The 25,964-nt window shown below is 41.2% G+C and overlaps 1 protein-coding gene across 3 annotated transcripts in view; it reads right to left on the reverse strand.

The window, feature by feature from the left end:
- Positions 1 to 12,461: 12,461 nt before the first annotated feature.
- Positions 12,462 to 25,964, reverse strand: part of fam78ab (family with sequence similarity 78 member Ab) — a 32,894-nt gene continuing 19,391 nt past the window's right edge. For all 3 annotated transcript variants that reach the window (XM_073052408.1, XM_073052409.1, XM_073052410.1), the window contains exon 2: positions 12,462 to 15,091. In XM_073052408.1, coding sequence (XP_072908509.1) covers positions 14,566 to 15,091 — 526 coding nt within the window. In that variant the 3' untranslated portion in view covers positions 12,462 to 14,565. The remainder of the gene's footprint in view (positions 15,092 to 25,964) is intronic.

A 25,964-nucleotide genomic window follows, 5' to 3' on the forward strand; every position in this document is an offset into this window, starting at 1 on the left:
CTCACTGGAATTTAGAAGAATGGGAGGGGGGTGATCTCAATGAAACCTATCAAATATCAAAAGGCGTAATCAGAGTGGATGTGGAGAGGCTATTTCCTATGGTGGGGAGTCAATGATCAGAGGGCACTGGCCTCAGAATTAAGGGACGTCCATTTACAATGGAGACGAGGAGGAATTTCTTTAGCCAGAGGCTGGTGAGTCTGTGGAGTTAGTTTCCTCGGGAAGCTGTGGAGTCCAGGTCAGTGGGTGAATCTGGAATTTAAGGCAGAGGTTGATAGTTTCTTCATTCGTCAGGGTGTGAAACCTTACAGGGATGAAATGGCAAGCAGACCTGATGGGCTGAATGGCCTAATTCTGATCCTATATTTTATGGTTTATGGCCCAAGATAAAAATATACCTTCAACAACAAAGGGCTTGGCAGAGGATACACTTCTTGTGGCAGTTGATAAAATTCTATCTTCCCCAGAACATACTGGTGCCATCACAGAGAACATCCTCACATCAGCCATGACTGTCTGGTTTGGCGCAGCATGCTCTCACAAGATTTGAAAACTCCAGCAAACTGTCAGGTCAGCAGAAAAAGTCGCTGCGGTCTACCGTCGCTGTACGTGCCCAGGACAAAGAGGCAGGCAGAAAAAATCATTGAGATCACAAAGCCACCTTGCAAACTCCTTTTCCAAAAGCTGCATTCTGGAAAGCACTATAGGGCTCTTAAAATGAAAACTTCATGCCACCTTAAAAGTTTCTTTCCCCAGGCAGTTAATGTGATCTATCATTCCAGTCAACCCCCATCTCACAGCAATGTGCTGCAAACACTTTAAACCATTGTCTATACACTAATCTCTAATTTATTTTTATATAATCATTCTTTATGATTGTTAAATGTTGTTGGCTTTGTTACATGCCGTGCAGTATTCCTGATACAAGTACATGTGTAAAATAAATTGATCATTCATAGAATAGCTAGGAGGATATCCATAGATTTACCTGTTCATCAGTGGCTGTTTGGTAAAGGTAAGCCCTGGCCTTTGTTTTTCACAGTGTCACAACCAACAATGGCCAAAATTGTTAAGCTAGTTATGGATATATGTAGATACGGAAATAGACTATTCTGTAAAATGAACCCCACGGCACTTTCCCACTCTATCCTTGCATCCCTTGACACATATTCTGCCCAGAGTTCTATCTAAGTTCTTCTGGGATAGAAAATTCCAGACACCCAGCCCACAGTGAAGAGATTTCACCCAATCTCAACACTGAACACCTGATACTTTATGGGGAAACTGTGACTGTGTATGTATGCAAGAGTAAAGATATCCCTAGGTGAAATTTGGATTTGTAATATAAAGTTTCTTCCCCCCCCCCCCCCCACCCATTTTCATCTGTAATAAACTAATAGGACACAAAGCAGGTGCCACTGATCTGGTCCCCCTCAGAATTTGGAGGAGCTAAAATTAACCTTGACTTCAGAACTGGTCTCAACATGCATCCCAGCTGTAAGCTAATTTTAGAAGTGAAATGTCTCCCTGGCCTATTGCTTGTCCTTGGGAACAGAGCCACCATATATTAGGAATTTGTTACACACAGATCCCTAATGTGCAAGTGCAGCAAAGGCACTATTAGATGTTAGCTGATCACAACGTTCCGGAGACACTATCTTCAGAGAGGTCCAGCAGAGGGAATCAGACATGGAGATTCTTCCACTGTCATGGTTTCAAGTTAGTGAATAGAATTAGGTCAGATTTGATGATATCAGTTTGAAATACACGTAGTAAATGAGGGCATTGGGTAACTTTATGAATTTGTGTGTCAGCTCTTTTGAGGTGCTTAAAAAAGCACAATATGCAGCAGATTTAAGAAGGCTATTTAACCGACTAAGTTCTTGCCTGGTCTTTCGAAGTTAATCACACAGCTCTTCATGCTCGTCACGACCACCTCTGTTTCAACTTGTTATGCACATTATTTTTCATTCATGATGGTCTGTTCCTCAAACTATCAGTAGAATATTGCAAGAACACAATATGAATATACTTCATCTCCACTCAATTTAGCCATATTTTAAATAGATAATTCTTTATCCTAGATTTACCATGCCAAATTCCAAAATTCTAAAGCCTCATCACTGAACATTTCTTTCTGAACCAGCAACTCCTTATTTTGCTTTTCTCTCTGGAGTTGCCAGTGTTGTGATCCCAAATCCAGGGACTGATTGTGGATAGGACTTATGGGTCCAGTCCTCCCAATCTTGACTTGAAACGTTAACTGTTTATTCCTCTCATAGATGCTGCCTGACCTGCTGAATTCCTCCAGCATCTTGAGTTCGTTGTTAAAGATTTCCAGCATCTGCGGAATCTCTTGTGTTTAGGACTTATGGGTGAGGTTTAACCTCGATAAATCCTGTCGATTTATCCAATGCACACATTTTTTTTTGTTCGGCTTCAGAAGGATTATTTTGTATGTTTGGTGTTTCACTCATCACCAGAACTATCTGAGATTAAAACTGGGTGTTTCTCTGTCGGGCACTTCTCCAGACAGCTGAGAACCCAGTTGTTCACTTGCAGTGTTTTGGTCTGGGAAATTTGGTCCTTGGATCAGTTTTGTTTTATAAGAGCTTGCACATGAGTTGGCCAGTAACTCCCAAACCTTTCAATTTACTATGTCCCAGCTTCTCATCTCCCCTTTCTTCTTCTTTCTGCCATCCTCCTCCTTACACTGTTGTCACTCCTCAAGTCTATCTACCTCTCACAAGAATTTCTGCCATCCCCCAGATCAGATGGCAGCATCATAACATCCACCTCTAAATGGCAGACCTCTTGCTTTTTCCGGTGGATACTGCACATGACCATCATGATGCCACTATCCTTTCTATGAGCTACTGGAAGAAGAACAGAATATTTCTTAACTAATTAATTAAAACATAGTTATCAATGAAGGAGTCTTTTACTGCACATCACAATTCCAATGTTTTTAAACATTTGGTCAAAAGTGTAAGTATGCAAATTCATTTTTCTTTTACTCTTTGACCTTTACTAACTAAAGAATGATTTTTTGGAGAATTCTATTGCTGAGAATTGGGGGGTGATTCTCCAGCAAAAAGGGCATAGTATTGCAATTGTTCCATTTGTTAATCAATTGTCACAGACTATGTGCAACTTTGATTGCTTCCTTCTTGTTCTCTTCTGTCAATTCTGGAGAATTCTACCCAAGGAATTTCTGCAGGAGACTTACAGAGCAGGACTACTTACAGCTGACTTGGAATTTTTGTTTCTCTGTGCCCTTGGGATGAAGTGAGTGTCTGACAAGGCTAACTTTCATTGCCTTTTCTCCTGCCACTGCACACCTGCCCCTGGTTCCCCTTGAGAAGCTAGAAGTGAAAGTCATGCAAGAAATTGCTTCCCCAAGTGACGTTGGAGCAGAGGTTCCAAGATTCTTTTTTAGCAATGCTGCTGTGAAGCACTTTGAATCAGTTTACTACAATCAATGACCCTATTTAATAATAATATTAATAACTTATTTATAGAGTACATACAACAATGTAGTTCAAAGTGCTTTACAATGTGATAAAATGCAAACATGAAAATAAGGTAAGTTGTCATTTGACTAGAGATCGTGGCTAATATACACTCAGTGGCCACTTTATTAGGTCTTTCGCTGCTGTAGTCCATCCACTTCAAGGTTTGACATGTTGTGCATCAGAGATGCTATTCTGCACACCACTGTTGCAGTTCGTGGTTATTTGAGTTGCTCTCACCTGGCTGTCAGCTTGAACCAGTCTGGCCATTCTCCTCTGACCTCTCTCATTAACAGGGCATTTTCGTCTACAGAACTGAGGCTCACTGGATGTTCTTTTTTGCTTCTTGCACCATTCTCTATAAACCCTAGAGACAGTTGTGTGTAAAAATCCCAGGAGATCAGCAGTTTCTCAGAGATCAGATACTCATACCACCTTGTCTGGCACCGACAATCATTCTGCGGTCAAAGTCATTTAGGTTATATTTCTTCCCCATTCTGATGTTTGGTCTGAACAGCAGCAAACCTCTGAACCATGTCTGCATTGATTTGCTGCCACATTATTGGCTGGTTAGATATTTGCATTGACAAGCAGGTGTATAAATGTACCTAATAAAGTGGCCACTGACTATAATGTACATATGTCAGTTTGATTGTTTCTGTCACTTGGAAAGGAACATCGTTTTTTTCCATCCGCTTGCTTATGTTGCACTTCTAAGTAGAGAAGGTTGCAAATCTGTGAAGTGCCTTGACACGTTTCTCCAATGGACCTGTGAATAGAACACAGTGGATCTATTGAAAAATTAAGTTCTTCACAACATCAAGTAGCTTTTCTGGAAATTTGATGGAAACCTGAAGGTGCTGTGGTCTTTGAGCCTTCTGTTCCTGCAAGTTTGTTTTTCCACTGGAGTCTGGGTTACAGTTATCAGACTGGAAAGGGGTGACACAGTGGCCCAACTAGTAGAGCTGCTGTCTCAACACTCCAGTGACCTGGGTTTAGTCCTGATCCCCAGGGCTTTCTGTGTGGAGCATGTCCTCTCAGAGATCAGGTGAGCTTCCTCTGAATACTAGGTTTTCTTCCCACAGCTCATAGACATACAGGTTGATAGGATTAAATGCCCATTGTAAGTTGCCCCTTGTGGCCATGGGAGAAATTGAGGGTGGTTCATGTGGTTCATGGGAATGTGAGGGGTGTGAGGGTATGTTTATTGTAGGATTAATGTGACTGGGTGCTTAATGGTCAATCTAAACCCAGTGTTGTCCCACTGTTTAAGAAAGGCTCCAAGAATAAATCAGTAAGTTTTAGGCTGGTGAACCTGACATCAGTATTGGGAAAGTTATTGGAAGGTAGTCTAAGAGACCGGATATGAGTGTTTGAATAGACAGGCATTGACTGGGGATAGTCAGCATGGCCTTGTGCATGGTAGGTTGTGTCTAACCAATCCTGTAGAGCTTGTCAAAGATGCTATCAGGAAAGTTGATGAAGGCAATGTAGTGGATGTTGTCTACATTGCCTTCAGCAAGGTATTTTGACAAGGTCTCGCATGGTCAAGAGCTTTAATCGCTTGGTATTCAAGATGAGGTAGTAAATTGGATTAGAGAAGCAGGAGAAGCCAGACATGATTGCCTGGCTGACTGGAGGCCTGTGACTAGAGGAGTGCTGCAGGGATTGATGCTGTATCCCTTACTGTTTGCCATCTATATCAATGATCTCGATGATAATGTGGTCAACTGGATCAGCAAATTTGCAGATGACACCAAGGTTGGGAGTGCTGTGGACAGGGAGGAAGACCATCAAAACTTGCAGCAGAATCTGGACCAGTTGGAAAAATGGGCTGAAAAATGGCAGATGGAATTTAATGCAGACAAGCACTTTGGGAGGACCAACCAGGGTAGATTTTACTGATTGAGAAGTAGGGCACTGAGGAATACAGTAGAACAAAGGGATCCGGGAATACAGGTTCATAATTCATTGAAAGTGGCATCCCAGGTAGATAGAGTCATAAAGAAAGCTTTTGGAACAGTGGTCTTCATAGATAAAAGTACTGAGTACTGGAGTTAGAAAGTTACGTTGAAATTGTATGGGACGTTGGTGAAGCCTAATTTGGAGTATTATGTGCAGTTTTGGTCATCTACCAATAGGAAAAATGTAAATAAGATTGAAAGAGTACAAAGAAAATTTACAAGGATGTTGCTGGGTCTGGAGGAATGACTGAATAGTAGAAGATTGAGGGGAGATTTAATAGAGGTATGCAAAATTATGAGGGGTATAGTTAGTGTGAATGCAAACAAGCTTTTTCCACTGAGGTTGGGCGAGACAGCATCTAGAGTTCATGGGTTTGGGGTGAAAGGTGAAATGTCTAGGCGGAACATGAGGGGGAAATTCATTCAGAGGGTGGTGAGACTATGGGCAGTACAGCCAGTGCAGGTTTAAATGTCAACATGTAAGAGAAGTTTGAATTGATACATGGATGGGAGAGGTATGGAGGACTAGGTAGGTCAATGGGACTCATCGTCATTAGGTCGCATCTGGAATTTCCAGTTGGCGGACGATTTCCCTCCACGCCGCTCTGACATATTGGGAAATCATATACTCAGCAGGTTACAGCAGTGGTTTAAAGAGAACACCACCTCTTGCAGTGGATGACCAGGACATCTAAGTGCCTTGTCGTGCTCTTAGTGCTCCACTAACGCCTGCTGGCCTGCCTTCTGGACCATTGGACCATTAATCGGTCTCCTCCGCTCTATCTGCCAGGGTCAGACTTCACACGCTGGGATAGGCAGATCCCCTACCTCACCGAGGGCCGAAGACCCGTTGGCTATCCTCACCTGGTTTGGCCCGTCTGCCGAGATGAATTTACCGGGGTGTGGCTGCTGCGCGTGTTACAGCTGCTTAGAGCCACAGGTGAGAGCTGAGTGCCAGGTGGGGACCAAAGGTGGACGAGCTGTCCTGAAAAGAGTTTAAATGGTATAGATAGATAGATAGATACTTTATTCATCCCCATGGGGAAATTCAACTTTTTTCCAATGTCCCATACACTTGTTGTAGCAAAACTAATTACATACAATACTTAACTCAGTAAGAAAATATGATATGCATCTAAATCACTATCTCAAAAAGCATTAATAATAGCTTTTAAAAAGTTCTTAAGTCCTGGCGGTAGAATTGTAAAGCCTAATGGCATTGGGGAGTATTGACCTCTTCATCCTGTCTGAGGAGCATTGCATCGATAGTAACCTGTCGCTGAAACTGCTTCTCTGTCTCTGGATGGTGCTATGTAGAGGATGTTCAGAGTTTTCCATAATTGACCGTAGCCTACTCAGCGCCCTTCGCTCAGCTACCGATGTTAAACTCTCCAGTACTTTGCCCACGACAGAGCCCGCCTTCCTTACCAGCTTATTAAGACGTGAGGCGTCCCTCTTCTTAATGCTTCCTCCCCAACACGCCACCACAAAGAAGAGGGCGCTCTCCACAACTGACCTATAGAACATCTTCAGCATCTCACTACAGACATTGAATGATGCCAACCTTCTAAGGAAGTACAGTCGACTCTGTGCCTTCCTGCACAAGGCATCTGTGTTGGCAGTCCAGTCTAGCTTCTCGTCTAACTGTACTCCCAGATACTTGTAGGTCTTAACCTGCTCCACACATTCTGATTAGATGGGCCAAAGGGCCTGTTTCTGTGCTATAGTTTTCTATGGCTGGAGGACCTGTTTCCGTGCTCTAAAAACTATCTTATGGTGTCCTGCTGACTCCACCCACCCCAGCAGTCACCTGTTCACCAATCTGCCCTCAGGGGACACGACAGATCCATTGGCTGCACGTCATCTCTGAAGCTTCTATCCAGCTTCTCAACAAAATTCACTCTGATGTAATACCCTAACTGTCCCTGCACAACATCCTTTAACGGTCTTCCCTGCTCTCCTTGTTCTGTTGATAATTATTGAGTCTGTTCATATGTTCACATTTATTTAAGTTTGATTATTGACATCTGTGCATGTGACTGTTCTGCTGATTGTTGATTGCTTGTGGCTATTTACATGATTGTCTTGTAGAATTGTTGGTTGCTATTGTGTTGTCCTTTATGGTATTGTCCTGTTTTATGCTTGGCACCAAATCACAATTAATACTGGTATGTTTCACATACTGGCAATAGAGTGATTCTGATTATGGGTGAATGAAATGAATGTACACTCCAGTGCGAGTTCTGACTGGCACAGAGTAGAAAGTGAATGTCAACTTCCCTCCAGTACTAATATGTGACTGCACCCAATTCCTTTGTCCTGCAATATTCAGAAGTATTTCATTGGCCATAAAATATTTTGAAATGCTTAGCAACACACACAAAATGCTGGAGGAACTCAACAGGTCAGACAGCATCTATGGAAAATGAAATGTTTCCAGATCATTAAAAGAACTATAGAAAAAAATTTGAGCTGCATTTTCTATAGTACAGTAATTACATGATGCAAGTTGTTAAATTGAATATTGATCGGATATGCCGGAACTATTAATTTGCTACTAAACAGGGTGGCCTGTTCAAGGTTGGGTTTATAGTTTAGTGTCCGAATGAATATTAAATTGGAAATGTGTCACAAACCAGAAAAAGAGGGAAGAATTCCACTCTCACTTTGAGCATTAGAAATGGTTACAACTCCAAAAGATAATAAAGGCAGAATTGGGGGGAGGTGTGCGGGTGGAGATGGTGGCGTTGTGAATCTGTGATTACACATTCTTGGGAAATGTTATAGATTTGACTCGGAATAAAGGGTCTTTCATTCCCATTGTATCTTTCACAATTCGAGGTCATTCCCCTGTCCTACACAATGACGTGTTTCTGAAGTGTAATCAGGGCAAGAAAGGAGGATGCACAATTAAAGTATCGCCCACTCAGTATCAGTATTTTTCAGAGTTGAACATTGTCCAGGACACCTTGGAGAATGTCTCTGGTTTTCTTTGAATTCCTAATAGTCTACCTGAGTCGGCAGCGTGGATGTCACATTCTCCTGACAGTCCAGCATCCCTGGTTTGTTTGGTGTATCAGTGGATAAGCCTCTGGCATAAGACACAAACACAACCTTGTGATTCAGAAATGGGAAAGAAACTCGTTTGGCTACCAACTGACTGAATCTGTGATGACAAATGGATAATTCCTTCCCTTGACAACAGACTGATCAGTCACTTTATTTCTTGCTCAGCAGCTGCCAGTGATAATTAAAAGCATGCTGTTTGATTAGTTTTCTGTAATCTCTTACCATCTTTCATTTTGGTGCCATATGCCCTCTTTCAGCTGATTTCAGCTACACAATACTGCAATTAACCAATTCAGCAATTAATATAATTATGATTTAGGATGTGGATAATCATTAATTGGCAGTGTTCTTTACAGTTGTATGAAATATTTTCAGAATTATTCTCCAATATTACTCATTAAAGATGAAATGTTTGACAGCACTTGGATATCCCTGCTTTTCATTGAATTGAAGTGAATGCAACTGACAGAAATTAATAGTCAAATTCTCAGAATGATGTTGTTATTCACGAAAAAAAAAACCATTGATAGCAATTCAATATAACCATATCATAAGCCATTTTGGGATAGCACAGTAGCATAACACTATCTCGGCCCGAAACATTGACTGTACTCTTTACCATAGATGCTGCCTGGCCTGCTGAGTTCCTCCAGCATTTTATGTGTGTTGCTTGGATTTCCAGCATCTACAGATTTTCTCTTGCCTGTGACTATTACAATGCCATCTTTCACCTATTACAGAGCCCGGCTTCACCTGTCACCCACTTCCCTGTACTTCTCCCTCCCCTCGCCTCCACCTTCTCCCTCCCCTCGCCCCCACTTTCTCCCTGCCCCTGCCCCCACTTTCTCCTTCTGACTTCTCCCCTTCCTTCCCAGTCCTGATGAAGGTTCTTGGCCTGAAACGTTGACTGTGTACTCTTCCCCATAGATGCTGACTGGCCTGCCGAGTTCCTCCAGCATTTTGTGTGTGTTACAGTGCCAGCGACCTGGGTTCAATTCCCGCTCTGTCTGTACGGAGTTTGTACATTCTCACCGTAACCGCATGGGTTTGCTCTGGGTCCCCGGGTTTCCTTTCACATTCCAAAGACGTGGGGGGGGGGGGGTGGGGAGGTGGGGTTAGTAGGCTAATTGGTCACGTGGTGTAATTGGGTAGCAGGGGCTTGTGGACCAGAAAGACCTGATACTGTACTGAATCCCTACATAAATGAGTGAATACACCCTTGTACGAAGGTGGTGCACTCCTTCAAGATTATTGCAATTGAAATTAAAGCAGATCAGTACCAATTTTTCATGCATCTACCTTCATAACTGTTGTTCTGAAGGTGGATTTGAGAAGAGTGGGCTGTGGCTGGATTTGTTGAGTGGTGCTCTATGAATAATTCCTCACTTTAGATGCTATTACTTTGTATTCCTTTGAGCTGGTAAAAATGTCCAAGGGTGTAATGTGGGAGCATTAGTAGACAAACTTCTAGCAAGCCAAAGTGGTTGTAATTGATAACCAATTGAAGGAAGGGGTGGGGGGGGGGAGTGTAGAATCTTAATGGCATGTTGCAAGATTCTATGGGCAGTGGAGGGTGATTAGAAGAAGCAGCTAATTAAATTTTCATGATCTATGAAGACTGATTGTTGATTAAGATACCAGGAAAACATCCATACACTTAAAAAAAAATACACTGGGAATTTTAATATCCACCTGAAAAATATTTTTATACATGGATTTACACCTCCAACTATGCAGCACTTCAGTTTTCTTTTGGTTTTCAACCAGTTCTGTGTGCTCAGGATTCCAGTATGACTCCAAACCCACGGCTTTCTGACTCAGGGAAATCCGCTTCCCTTTGTGCTACAGCTGTGTATGAGAATGAGAACTTGAATGACATCATTAATTCCCTTCTGCACATACCCTTCTGTTTTCTGACCCATTTTAACCTGTACTCCAACAATACTTACTTTTAAAGTTCTCATCTTGAAACCTTTCTGCATTCTAGCCATCTCCAGCTGTATAACCCACAAATTTCTCCACTTCTCCAGTTTGCCTTCCTGAACATCCTCTAGTTCATTGCTTCATTTATTGGTGACCGTGTCTTCAACTTTGTGACCTGAAATTCAGGTGTTTCCTCTTTCAACTTCACCATCTCTCTTCTCTGTATAACAGTTTTTAAAACTATCACTACTGATTAAGTTTTTGGTTATTGGCAACAGTGCAATTTTGTTTGATAACTGCTCTATGAAAAGCCTTTGGACATTTTATAATGTTAAAGGGGTTTCATAAATACAAGACACAGTGGCTCAGTTGTACAAGGCTCCTCCAGGTTACAAACGCCTGGGTTAAGGACAAGTCCAATGTACAAACAAGCTCCCGTTATGTAAAATTCAAGAGTCTGACATACTATACATAGGTATGTTCTCTTCCCCCCCCCCCCCCCCATTAGTCCTATGTGTCATGTTTTGTAACTCCAAAATGAATCGAAAGACACAGGAGCCTGAGGATAGTGTGTATACTTTTTGTTTTTAACTTTTGGTGAAGCGTGTGCCTATGACATGGTGGCATGATGTCATATGCCATTCCTATACTTTTACAGGTAACCCATTATGAATTATGTACAATAAACAATGCTTAATCAAACAGTATATTTACAATATTACTCAAATATTAAATGCACAACACTCTTTCCTACTTGGAAATAAATCCAACTCAATATAGAATGCATCTCAACTCAAATATGTAACATTGCTTTCTAGTCATCTAATATATACACACAGTATACTGTACATAGATGTCCACAGTATGGTAAATTTTAAATTGTCCCATTTAGGCCTAAAGGTGTAATTGCTGTGGAGGATTTCTTCCTTTTGTGGGATAATGTCTTCCTTGACCAGGGAGGTCACACAGCTTGGCAGGTGAGGCTTGTGGCTGTGAACCAGTCTTAGGTTTTGGGACCTGCTCCATGGTAGTTCTGGGACTGCAGGAAGTGGTTCTGACTGTTCTGAATACCTTTCTTCTGGACATGTTGGCATCCCCGACAGTGCTTTGAGCCAATGCTTTCATCTTGACCACACCTAGTTGACCGAGATGTAGCTCCTCCAACACTTTAGCTCTCAGCTTGGGTGGTAAAGCTCTCAATCCCCACATAAGACAACCTCCGTCAAGGGCAAGTTCACCCCAGCACTGGTAAAAATGGGGGAACTGGAAATTCTGCTGCACATTCCAGCCACATTGAGTTGCTATGAAGACCTGGACAGTGTGGGATCTTTTGTGGTTTCCCTTTGGATCATCTCCCTATGGGGAGACTTTCGATTTGCGTTAGGAAGAATATATCAAGAGCAGTGTCCTCTTTTGTAAATTTTTCATGTATTTCCTTTTCCAAGGATAAATGGGACAATCCATCAGCATTTCCATGATTCATTGTCCTCTTGAATTCGACCTTGTACTTGTACCCTCCAAGAAACAGAGCCCTTCTCTGCATTTGTGCCGCGCCGCTGCTGTTACTGGAACACCCTTCTATAGATTGAGAATGAACACCAGTGGTTAATGGTCAGTAATGAAGGTAAACTTCCTCTCATACAATACTGGTTAAAATGTTTTATGTCCCAAGCAAGACTCAAGGCCTCTCTGTCAGTCTGAGTGTAATTTTTCTTTGCACCGGTAAGGGAACATGATGCAGAGTTGTTACTACTACTATTATTATCATCATCATCATCTGGTGCTCACTGTTTATGAACTGGTGAATTTCATCTGTTTTCTGTCTTTTTTTAAAAAAACTAATTTATCTCGCTGTGCTTCTGAATGGGGAGAAAACCGTGCTGTGCTTCAACAGGTAGGTAGTCATCTTGGATTTGTTTTAAAGCTTGCTCATCACCACTGTTAAGTTTTGAACTCTGAAACTAATTGAAAGAAAAACACGGGAGCCCAGGAATTGCGTGTGTACTTGGTTTTACTTTTAGTGAGGCGTGCACCAATGACTTGGTGACGTTTGCCATTTACATACTTTTACATATAACCCGTAATGAATTATGTAAACAACGAAGAATACTTAATCAAATAATATATTTACTATGTTACTCAAATATTAAATACACAGCACTGTGTACTTTTCACTAACATACCTTGGAGGTATGGTTAACAGATCGTGTGTATTTTCAATCTGAAGGACATTTGTAAAAGTAAACCCATTTGTTACCCAGGAACAGCCTGTAGTTAATCCTAATTCCTTCTCATTTCCACACAGGGGTGTAAATGCAGAGAATAATGGGGACAACAAGTTGAGAGGACAAGTACGCAATTTCACTTTTTTAATTGTATTTTTCAAGCTTTTTTTCTTTTGTAGCCTTCACAACTTCAGCAAAAAAAAACCAGATCCATTTTAGATTCAATTGTCAGGGTGCAAATGTTGCAATGTTTCACAATAATAGCAACATCATCAAGTTTACATAATTTCCAAAAACCTTACAGCCGAGTAGTTCAATAAATTAATATTGCAGGCTTGAGGATTTGTTGCCCTTAACACGTTCTCTTTCATGCTGATTAATAAGTTAAGGGGCACGTAGTCTTAACGTACTAAATTATCGGCTCCTCAGTCTGACATAGCATTTTCTAAACAAATACCCTGATTGTCATATGGATTACATCAAACCATTTTACAGCTATCACCTCTTCCCCTGTGATCTGAGAGATGGCTTTAACATGTTGATAAAGTTCAATGTGGAGACGCTGTTTCACTTGTGATGCAGGAGGCAGAGCGACGCAAAACTACAGGCAATGAACATAAAATTGTCACTAATAAATTTACTGTGGTGTTCAGGAGAAATGCAGGTTTTCCCAGAGTGATGAAAATGCAAAGCTCAGTAACTCATGGAGTGATTCAACAACAAAGATATATTTAAGGGTAAACTAGAAAAACCTATGAGACTGGAAGAAGTAGAAGGGTATAGTAAAAGTGTTGGATAAAGTCCTACAAAGGGGACTTAAACATTATCACAAACCAGTTAGACTCAAATGGGTTTCTGTGTTGTAAATTCTCGACAGTTCTGTGGTAGGAGTTGTTGAAAAGGAAATACAAACACATGAACAACTGTAATAACCCTTGTGGTAAACACATCAGAAACCCATCTTACTGTATGATCACCTACCTAGTGCTGGAAGGTTTAGTCTTTCAGGTCTTCACAAGAAACATTAACATAGGATTTGAAGGAGCCTATTCAAGCCTGACCCTGTTGATCCATGGTACTAGATTAATAATATGCATTGGATCTACATTGTCTATGAAATCTTTTCCATGAAAATTGAAAGAATAGTATAAAACATCTTGGTAATCTACCGAGATATTGGTGGTTCTCAGGGTCTTGGATATTGGAATATTGTGGTCTACTTCGGTTTGTTCTAAGTTGACCATTACTTGAAATCACCCCATTCTGGACATTACCACATCCCCATTCGTTTTCTTGACTATCAATGAATAGATTTTAAGGTTGGTTAATTAGATCCCACTTGAAAATTCACTTTCAGGACCTCACCACAAAATGAAACGTGTTATTTATGAAGAAACATTATTCACAGATCAAGAGCAGGCTGGTTTACAATCGCATATTGCAGTCATAATGAAACAGCATTCAGTTTGACATTTTAAGGCAAATACTTGCAATGAGATGCTTTTGCTAACTTAAGGCAGCATGGTCAGGAGATAGTTTTTTTTCTAGTACAAAAACAAAATTTTGCAAAAATTGTTCATTGTGCAATTGCATTCCAGTTTTGACCGACATTCAATAAAAATTTCTTTGACTTGTGCGATGCGTCAACAGAGGACCAGAAGCCAAAGCTGAAGTCTTTAAGATGAGATGATCCCACAGTGTGATGGCCTTTAGCTCAGCAAACAAATCAGTTTCAGCACAGTGATGTTGTTCTCTACTGTTTTGGTTTAAGGTAGAGCAGTTGTTATATGATTAGTGCACAGGTTGGTTTTGAACATCCAGTGCTGTGTTGTATTTCAGGAGCATCAACACATTGCTAGTGATTTTGTTCGTTCAGTTCTTCGGAGGGATGACTACCTGCGATTCCCCAAAAGTCGGCCGCCACATCAGCACCTGAGCATCATTTGCGTTGGGTTTTTTTAACACGTTGTGTGGAATTGGCTCGTTCTTGGTGAGAATCACAGGATGTTCTTGACTGATGGGCTCCATCAGAACAGCACGCCGTCCCAGGCTTTCTGTCGGATCCACAGCAATGTGAAGTTTCATTCTCCATTTGATTGTTTGCAAGATGATTATCTCACCTGTATCTTGATTGGCGGCGACCAGCCAAGTGGTGAAGCTTTGGTCTCTCTTTATACTGGATAGTTGGGGTATGTTGGACTTGCTGACAGGGATGGCCCAGGTGACGCTCGGGTAGAAGTTGTCATTCATGCTGACGGTAAAGTGGACCTCCCTTCTGGTGGGCCCCACTATTGTGTGGGTTTCGGTTGTGTTACCATACCAAGGATAGTTCACTCCATCAGAGTCACTTATTGCACTGATCTTTCCATCTCTGAGATCCGGCAGCTCCCAGCTGGACCTATGTTTTTGAGAGAAATAATCATAAAATTCAGTCACATTCAAAACCTCTTCTCAATGAACAGAAATCTAATCTCAATTCCTTTCCCGCTTTTATTATTACTATTAAAATATATTTTTAATTAAAATGGTTATTAAAAAATAATTAAACAGAATTTAACAATCCTCTCTTTGGTTCAAGATGCCTAACATCCTCATCAACAACTCACCAACTCAGCTAAGTTCAAATGACACCTCTGCTAACAGGATGTTTACTAACCACAAACTGCTTAACTGTAATGCAAATGAAATTGTGTTGGCTGTTAAACTGCTGAAGGGTCAAAGAAGATAATGGAAACATTTCTTTGATATATTTGGCAACCTGCAGTTTCAACAGTTTGATAATGTTCCGGTTGTGAGCTGTAAACGTAGATGAAGAACAGGAGCAAAGAACAAAAAATTTCAAAAATGGATAGGCATTCTCTAAAGAATCTTTATTGCTTGTAATATCAGTACATCTATCACACTATAATAGTGTCTTGCTGAATATATCTGCAGACTAAAGCTGTTTCTGATGTCTGCCAGTGTTCTTACCAGCCTCCAGAAGGGGGATTGCTAGAGGATAGAATGAATGGAGGGGAGTGGTTGGGATGTCTAAAGTACCCATTAGTACAGCTCCACTTCTGACTTAATTTGTCTGGAGAAGAACGATGGCAATGATATTTATACTTCTAAAGTATTTAACTGGCTGTAAGGAGTTTTTAAACAATCTGAGCCCATGAAAAGTTCTGTAAAATGCATCTAGATCGATAGTTGGATACAATAGAAACACCAACAATACGAGTAGGAGAAGTGCAGTCATTTATGTGGCCACACCTTTAGCTGTTTAAGCCCAAAGTTATTCAATTTCTTCTCAGTCACAGTAGCACTAATATCTCCTCAAAGATCAAACTATTGAACTGTTAAATCTATTATTCTGAGCAAGCATTTTAGTTAATTTTTCCGAACTCTAACAATCTAAATACGTCTGAGATGCTGTACAAATGAAGTGTTGCAATGTGTGGTTGAGGATGAGAATGGGATCAGTGCTTGAGCTCTGTAAGGGTGCAGGAGGAACCATTGAAATTTGAGTGGTGAGACCAATGGGCTAGTATCCTGCTGAGCTACAGCTATATAACTGTGCAAAAGTGTTAGGCACATATACTGTATAGCTCGGGTGACTAAGCTACTCTTGCACAGTACTGTATTTGTCGACGTGGAGCGGAAACCACGTTTGTAAATCTTGCTGGAGCAAAGGATGTTGGGAATGGTGAGGGAGGAGCGCCATGGGAGGGGTGTGGGTTAGGTGGCAGAGAAGGACTGCCAGTGGTGGAAGGTGGTGCAGATGCAGACACTTCCCGCCCTGAGACACCCAGCAAGGTCTTCGATTCCAAACAACAGGTTTAATGATCGTTATAGAATATCTCTCTGGTGCTTCCCACTCCCTTCCCTCGCTCCTCCCCCATTCCCAACCATGACTCCCTTCTCCCTGCTCCCTTCCCGCTCCCAGTCACAATAGAGACCCATATCAGAACCAGGTTTATCATCACTGACATATGTCATGAAATCTGTTTTTTATTGTGGCAGCAGTACAATGCAATACATAAAATGACTACAGTACTGTGCAAAAGGTCTAGCTATATATGTGCACTTAAGCCTTCAGCACCTCAGCTATATGTATGTTCCTAAGACTTTTGCACAGTACAGATGGATGACAATATTTAAGGTGGGAAAAGAATGGCCAAGGAGAATGAGAAGTGACAGAAAATCCTGGGACTTCCTCGCATCAGATGTTACCAGTGACCTGATCAAATTAATCCCCAGTGCTCGAAAAGGCACCAGAAAAGGTGCAAACGAAGGTATGGAATGATGCCTAGAATCAGAGGCGGAAACTAAAAGGAGAGATTGAACAGGCTGCAACTCTTCTCCAAGGAAAGTAAAAACAAAATGATGTGTCAGAGAGCTTAGAAAATTAGGAAAGCTTTTGCAAGTTGTTGTTTCACATGTGGGGGAGACAAAGTACTTGTAAAGTTATGGACAACTTGTTGCCCCGTGGTGCCTCATCAACTCAGTGGCTATTAGGAATAGGCAACAAATTCCATCAAAAATTGTACCCTGTGAATAAAGCAAGAAATGTAGATGTTAGTCAATAGTATAAGGAGAAGCTTGATGAATTTGCATGGGAAAAGGGAAGAAAATTTATGCTGATAGGACATAAAGAAGCAGAGAGAGCAAGAAGTGCTTGTGAGTAGCGTAAATTAGCTGGTCAGAATGGCATGATCCTGAGTTGTACAGTTTACATAATTCTACTTCCGCGCTGAGAATTGGGTGGTAACTGAATGACAAAGAACTCAGTGTGTCAGAGGATGTCACTAAGAATCTGTCACAGTCAAAGACAGGTCTCTATTTTCATAAGCCTGTCAGAAAATTGTGGCTCAAGTCTTAATCCAGGGATTTAACCACAAAAATCTAGGCTGACAAGCTATTCAGCACTAAGGTAAATAAATATGTGAAATGAGAAGTTAATTTGAGGCCTCTCTGGTAATAAAGGGGACCCCGTAGCGTCATTTTCAAAAAGATCATGGACTTATGACCAATAACTTGGCCAATTTCATCTCTCAATCTGCATATCCACATATGATCTAGTCTTTGATATACTTGTGTTCAGGAAAATGAGCCAGACCAGGTAGAGCAAGAATAATTTAGGAAATAACGAACATAAGACTTAAGCTTTACAAATCTTATACAAAAGATAGAGCAGAGAAAAGAGCAAACAGAGACTATTAATTTGTACAAGTGGGAACCAGGCTGAATACAGTAAGTTTGGGTGTGGCAAGGAAAGGGGAAATAATTAAGTTGAAGGCTGGCAACAAACATTAAAGGAAACCCAAAAAATACCTTCTGGGCATATAAACAGAAAAAAGGTTGGAAGAGGAGAGGTGGGGCTGATCAGAACTAAACGGGAAAGTTTATTTAGGGAGACTCGGGGTTTGGCTGAGCAGGTAGTTGAGTACTTTCTATCAAAGCTCAAAGTACATGTATTATCAATGCATGTATACATTTTACAATCTTGAGATTCATTTCCTAACAGGCAGCCACAAAACACAGAAACCCAAAAGAACCCATTAAAAAATAGAAGACAAATGTGCAGAAGAGAAAAAAAAAAGATCATGCAAACAATAAACACAAGCAAGCAGCATTCTGAAGTCCGCGATCCGTCCATAGTTCAGCGCAGAGCGGAGCAGCGAGCTGACCTGGCCCATCCCTCACCTCAGGCCCCCACACCCTGACCTTTTCAGGACTCACCAAGGAAAATGCTGCTGTTAAAGTCTCAGAAAGGGCAAAGCAGTTTCTGAAAGGGGTAAAAAGGAAGTGCAAGAGGGGTTATCTAAACAAAGAGGATAAATCACCTGGATCCAGAGGGCGGTGTTCTAGGTTGTTGAGGGTTGGGGATTGCACAGATCCTGGCTATTATCTTCCTAACACCTATAGATTCATCAATGGTGTTTGAGGATTAGAAAACTACAAATGTAACAACCTCAGGCAAAGAACTTGCAGAAACAAACCCAGCAACCACAAACCCGTATACTTGGTAAAGTTCCAGACACAATAATCGGTGGGGGGGGGGGGGGGGTATTAGCAGTCATTTGGTCAAGCATGGATTTGTTAAAAGCAAATTGTGACTAATGAACTTCATGAAGATTTTTGATTAAGTTACAGAGGGTTGATAAGAGGACTAGAGTTTATATAATATGGCTGATCCGGAAAGCATTTGATGGATCATCATGCATCAGATTTCCAAATGGACATTGACCCCATGAATACTACCTCATTTTGAACAAGGATCTAGTGCTTTCCCAGCATATATGACGAATAAACTCTTGTCGGGCTTCCAACTGGGTATGGGTATTGATTTTAACCAATATTTCGATGACAAACTCTGATGAAGATGACAGTTTGTCATTGAAACGTCAGTTAAAATCGACACCTATACCCAGCTGGAAGCATGAGAAGTTTATTTGACTACTTCACTTTTAGTTGTTATTTCTTATTTTGCACTGCCATTTTTAATTTAACTATTTAATATACATATATACATACTGTAATTCATTTTTTAATGTTTTTCTATACTGCTGCTGCTAAGTTAACAGGTTTCATGACATATGCCAGTGATAGTAAACCTGATTCTGATTCTGACATTAGATTGAAGGCCGTTGAATAAGAGATATATGGTGTAGTCACCTGGATAGAAAGTAGTCTAAATAATGGAAAAGAGGGTAATAGTGACAGGTTGTTTAGACTGAATAGAAATGAAGAATAAAGTTTCCAATGTCTCATACTGGGACCACTGTTTTTAGAGAGAGAGAGAGAGAGACACACACACACACATTTTTGAACTTGGGCCTACAATTTCCAAATTTGCAAATTTGCAGGTGACACTTGGAGGCGCAATGGAACTGTGAGGAATGTAATAATAGACTTCAATATGTTGACAGATTGGTGGAAGTGACAGATGAATATTAATGGTGAGAAATGTTACCTGGGAGGAATGTGAAGAAATAATATAAATAAGAGGACACTTTCTATTAGCAGTTTTAAAAAAATGTATGAAGGGAATTACCATTTATAATTTTCTTTGTTTTAAAAGCACTGAGAAATTATCGATAAGCCACGCCACACAGGTGAATGACATTCAGTCTGTTGTGCTTGTGCTGGCTCTTTGTGGCACAAACGAATTTGCTACATTGCCCCCACCCTCTGGCCATAGCTGCAGTGTTTCCTGTATTACAACACTGACCACACTTGGAAAGTATTTCATTAGTTTGAAACTGAACAGGACATTCTAAATTGGAAATCAACATATAAGAATGTTAAGTTCTTTCTCTGTGCCTTCATAGTACTTGGCTTCTTGGCTTTAAAATATCCCACTATGTTAAGTAAATGTTATTGTCATAAAATTATGGAACCTGATAATTACAGTATTGTAGAGTAACTGAAGATGCATATCTTAAGATGGTATTTTCTTTTTTCCCCAGTGAAAATTTTAAAAACCATCTTTTTCGGAAACTGAATTACTAAAACTCATGGGCTTGGCAAAACTACAAAGAAAGACTGACTTCTAATGTGTTTTCTTTCTGATGTGAAGAGACACCGCAGCTCTTTGCTGCCCTGTTAATTTTAGAGGCCAGGTTTTTACTCATAGTTTTGGCCCAGAAATAGAAAAGTAAACTCCTTAAAGCACAACCCACAACTTTAATTGGAGCCTTTGTGCAGGCTGGTTACCTCATGCCGCTTTATATTAACAAACAGCAGACAAAGAAAGGATTGCGTTGCTGCAACATCTTTCACAGCATAAAGGCATCTCAATTCCAACACCCATTTTGTGCACTGCAGCCTCCCACAAGCAACAAAGCAATTCTTTCATTCATTGATATTTGTCCATTTGTAGATGTTCGTCTCTCCTGTTAGCACTTCTGTGGGACAAATACTACCTCCCACTTAACAGTATCTTTTCAAATGTTTCATGGATTTGCTATACTCAGGTGTGGTCTACCTATTTTACTGAGAAGTTGAGAATGGAATTCAGCATTTTGCATTTGTCAGCGAACATATCCCTCCCTCTTAATCTAATGACAGAAGGAAGGCTATTCACAATGCAGCTGAAGACCGATGGGCCTAGGACACAGCTCGGAAAACCTCCAGCAGGGTGTCCTGAGCTGGGATGGACGACCTCCAACATCTATCTTCCTTTGTACAAATGTGTTTTCTCCCAGATGACCATTGATTTCAGTTTTACCGGGGCTCCTCGATGCCACACTCAGTCAAATGCTACCTGGACACCTCACCTCAATTTCGGAGTTCAGATCTTGGCCCGAAAGAATTGGTCGTTGGTGAACAAATTATTAATGAGTGTGTTCCAAGTGATTGAAATGATGTTATTTTCCATCACTTCAGTGACTGAGGAATCAGAATTAGTCAGATTGGAATGTCAGGCTTTTTTGTGAAGGGGATGAATTTAGGCAGCCTTCGGCGTGGCTGAGCATCTGTGAACAATTTGGCTAAAATCAAGTCTAGTTCTGGAGCATGTTTTTGTCTGGTCCCATGCCCTTTGCCACATCCAGTGCTTTATATTGAGTAAAGTGCATTGAAATAGCAACAGATTGTCTTCCCTGAAGGTGGGGATTTCAGCAGGAAGCTGAGGTGGATCACCTGCCCAATACTTCTCCCTTCTTCCTACCACCAAGATGTGGTTGAACATGATTGCCTTTTGCACTCACTTGTTGGGACTGGGAACAAGGGTGGGAAGGCACTTGGAGCCACCACCTTCTTTTGGCTGTTTAATCGTCTACAGCTAATGTGATACACCTCTGCAGCTTTGATCTGGCCTACTCTTTCTGCCCCAGCTGACATGCCAAACAGCATAATAGAGGATTTCCGTGGGAAGAAGACTTTGTTTTCATAAGCCTGTGAAGTGGTCAATACATGGGACCTTTACAGGCCTGACAAACTGTTGTTCCATTTGAACAAGACACTTGATGCCAGATGTTCAAAACAGATGTGAATTATGTTCATTGTGGCTGCATTCTTTATTCAACTCAGTAGAGTGGTGATTTGAACACACTACCGTACAAACTCACAGCCAAGCATGCTAACCCACTGAGCTATGACTCACGCATAAAGTTTTGGAGGAAATCCAGATTGCTGAATTAAAAGTGTCCTGAATTTAACCTGCAGGTTAAATGATAAAATGGCAATCAGCTCAACAACTCTGGGGCAATAAAGCATCAAAGTACAGGGATTTTAGAAAGTTTGGGAATGGAAATTGCATCTTTCTTCAGATTAAAATAAAATTAGAAGGGTAAAGGGTAATTCTATCTCCTTTACCATAGCATTGGAGAGGGATAGGAATAGACAAATTAGGGAAACATTTAATTGGAGTAAGGGGAACTATGTGGCTATCAGGCAGGAATATGGAAGCATAAACTGGAAACAGATGTTCTCAGGGAAACATACCGAAGAAATGTGGCAAATATTCAGGGGATATTTGCGTGGAGTTCTGCATAGGTACATTCCAATGAGACAGGGAAAGGATGGTAAGGTACAGGAACCATGCTGTACAAAGGCTGTTGTAAATCTAGTCAAGGAGAAAAGAAGAGCTTCCGAAAGGTTCAAAAAACTAGGTAATGATAGGAATCTAGAAGATTATAAGGCTAGCAGGAAGGAGCTTAAGAATGAAATTAGGAGAGCCAGAAGGGGCCATGGGAAAGCCTTGGCAGACAGGATTAAAGAAAACCCCAAGGCATTCTACAAGTATGTGAAGAGCAAGAGGATAAGACATGAGAGAATAGGACCAATCAAGTGTGACAGTGGAAAAGTGTGTATGGAACCAGAGGAAATAGCAGAGGTACTTGATGACTACTTTGCTTCAGTATGCACTACAGAAAAGGATCTTGGCAATTGTAGAGGTGACTTTGATGCTTTAATGGACTGAAAAGCTTGAGAAAGTAGATATTAAGAAAGAGGATGTGCTGGAGCTTTTGGAAAGCAACAAGTTGGATAAGTCACTGGGACCGGACAGGATGTACCCCAGGCTACTGTGGGAAGTGAGGGAAGAGATTACTGAGCCTCTGGCAATGATCTTTGCATCATCAATGAGGACAGAAGAGGTACTGGAGGATTGGAGGGTTGTGAATGTTGTTCCCTTATTCAAGAAAGGGAATAGGGATATCCCAGGAAATTATAGGTCAGTGAGTCTTCAGTGGTTGGCAAGTTGATGGAGAAGATCCTGAGAGGCAGGATTTATGAACATTTGGAGAGGCATAATATGATTAGGAATAGTCAACATGGCTTTGTCAAAGGCAAGTCATTCCTTATGAGACTGATTGATTTTTTTTTTTGAGGATGTGACTAAGCACATTGAGAGCCGTAGATATAGTGTATATGGATTTCAGCAAGGCATTTGATAAGGTATCCCATGCAAGGCTTATTGAGAAAGTAAGGAGGCATGGGATCCAAGGGGACATTGCTTTGTGAATCCAGAACTGGCTTGCCCATAGAAGACAAAGAGTGGTTGTAGACAGGTCATATTCTGCATGGAGGTCGGTGACCAGTGGTGTGCCTCAGGGATCTGTTCTGGGAGCCCTACTCTTTGTAATTTTTATAAATGACCTGGATGAGGAAGTGGAGGGATGGGTTAGTAAATTTGCTGATGGCACAAAGGTTGGGGGTGTTGTGGATAGTGTGGAAGGCTGTCAGAGGTTACAACAGGACATTGATAGGATGCAAAATGGACTGAGAAGTGGCTGATGGAGTTCAGAAGCCATACGGTGCATTGGCCTTCATCAATCATGGAACTGAATTTAGGAGCCGAGAAGTAATGTTGCAGCTATACAGGACCCTGGTCAGACCCCACTTGGAGTACTGTGCTCAATTCTGGTCGCCTCACTATAGGAAGGACGTGGAAACTATTGAAAGGGTGCAGAGGAGATTTACAAGGATGTTGCCTGGATTGGGGAGCATGCCTTATGAGAATAGGTTGAGTGAACTCAGCTTTTTCTCCTTGGAGCGACGGAGAATGAGAGGTGATTTGATAGAGGTGTACAAGATAATGAAAGGCATTGATCATGTGGATAGTCAGAGGCTTTTCCCCAGGGCTGAAAAGGCTAGCCCGAGAGGGCATAGTTTTAAGGTGCTTGGAAGTAGGTACAGAGGAGATGTCAGGGGTAAGTTTTTTACGCAGTGAGTGGTGAGTGCGTGGAATGGGCTGCCAGCAGCAGTGGTGGAGGCAGAAACGATAGGTCTTTTAAGAGACTCCTGGATGGCTACATAGAGGGCTATGGGTAAAGCCTAGGTAGTTCTAAGGTAGAGACATGTTCGGCACAACTTTGTGGGCCAAAGGGCCTGTATTGTGCTGTATGTGTTTCTATGTTTCTTTCTATGTAAATTGTTCACAGAAACTAAGGATAACCTTTTTTAAAAAATTAAATAATAATGAAGGCAGGTGACAAAATATCAAGCAGCTATAATCAGCAAACAAGTTTGCTGCAATATTTTCTAATAGAACATGGGATGAAATGGTTAAAATTATTTGGGCTATTAAGCACACTTTTTGCGTAATGCTAATGCAGTCGTATACTCTTTCTCCATTCTTCCCACAAGCAAGACCTGGACCAGAGCTCTATATGAATCACGCCAATACACTTCCTTTCTCCTTTAGTCCTTGCTTAAAGCTTGCTTGAATTCTGTAACGTTCAGGTGTGGATTCTTCTTCAAGAAGAATTTGACTAAATTGATCTCTCTGCTCATCTTAAATGTAATGGAATTTCTCAGTGTACTGTCATTAATTGTACAAACTGTACAGAAGAGACAACATTCAAACTCTGCACAAATGATTTGAGAGTTGCTATGAAATGTGACACCCGTTAAGTTGATTGATCTGCTCCCTAAATCTTCTCTAATCAAAGAGACTACAAATAGAAAATAGATCCTGTAGGGAACTGGGAGAATTATTTTTCACAACACAAAGCAGTTGAGGCCAATTGCAGGGGTATTCAAAGTGAAGCGTAGTAATGCCAGTTGGAGGGAATGCATAGAAAAGTACAGCACAGGAACAGGCCAGGCCCGCAAGCCACAATGTTGTGTTGAACTAATTAATAATCAAATGCCCAATTGAACTAATCACTTCTGCCTACACAATATCCATATCCTTCTATTTGGTATGCATTCATGTGCACCTAGAATGCCCCTATTGTATTTGCTGTGTAGTCCAGGCATCCACCACTTTCTGTAAAACAAACTTGCCCTGCCCATCTCCTTTGAACTTCCCCTTCTCATCTTAAAAGCACGCCCTAGGGAAAAGGTAGTGGTTGTCTACTCTCTATGCCTCTGATAACCTCTATCAGATCTTCTCTCAGCTTCTGCCACTCCAGAGAAAGCAACCTTCTAACCCAGGCAGCATCCCAGGAAACTTCTGCAACCTGCACCCTCTACAAAACCTCAACATCCTTTCTATAGTGGAGCAAGTGGAACTGAATGCAGTAACCCAGATATGGCCTAACTAGAGTTTTATAAAGTTGCAACATAACTTCCTGATTCTTGAAAGCAATTCTTCGACTACTAAAGGCAAGCTTGCCTTTTTCTTTAACCATTTCATCAACCTGTGTTGCCACATTGAGGGAACTATGGACTTGGACCTCAAGATCCTCCTTCTCATCAGCTCTTTTAAAGGTCTTGCCATTTCTTTACATTTGATCTTCCAAGATGCAAAACTTCACATGCCATTTCTCCACCAATTTCTGCAACTGATCTATATCCTACTGTATCCTTTGCTCGCTCTATGCTACCCTCAACACCAATCTTTGTATCCATCTGTAAACTTAGTAACCCACCCATCTGTGTTTTCATCCAGGTCATCGATATATATAACAGCAAAGATCCCAGATTAGTCACAGACTTCCAGCCAGACTGAGGTCCATCAACCACTACCTTCATTTCTATAGACAAGACAATTCTGAATTCTTAATCTTCTGGATGAGCCACCCATGAGGGACCATTTCAAACGTCTTACTAAAATCCATGTAAACAACATCCACAGCACTATCTTCATCAGATTCCTTCATAACCTCCTCAAAAAACACAAGTTAGTGAGACATGACTTGCCTCACATGAAGTCAAGCTGATTGTCCTGAATCAGGCCATAGTTTTCCAATTGTTCATGAGTTCTATTCCTAAGAATCCTCTCCAGTAACTTCCCTGCCAATGACGTGAGATTCACTGGTCTATAGTTTCCAGGATTACCTTGTTTCTCTCTTTGAATAATGCAATAACATTAGCTACTCACCAGTCCTCTGTCTGTG

This window comes from Hemitrygon akajei, chromosome 7, assembly GCF_048418815.1.
Source record: "Hemitrygon akajei chromosome 7, sHemAka1.3, whole genome shotgun sequence".
NCBI classification, from domain to species: Eukaryota; Metazoa; Chordata; class Chondrichthyes; order Myliobatiformes; family Dasyatidae; genus Hemitrygon; species Hemitrygon akajei.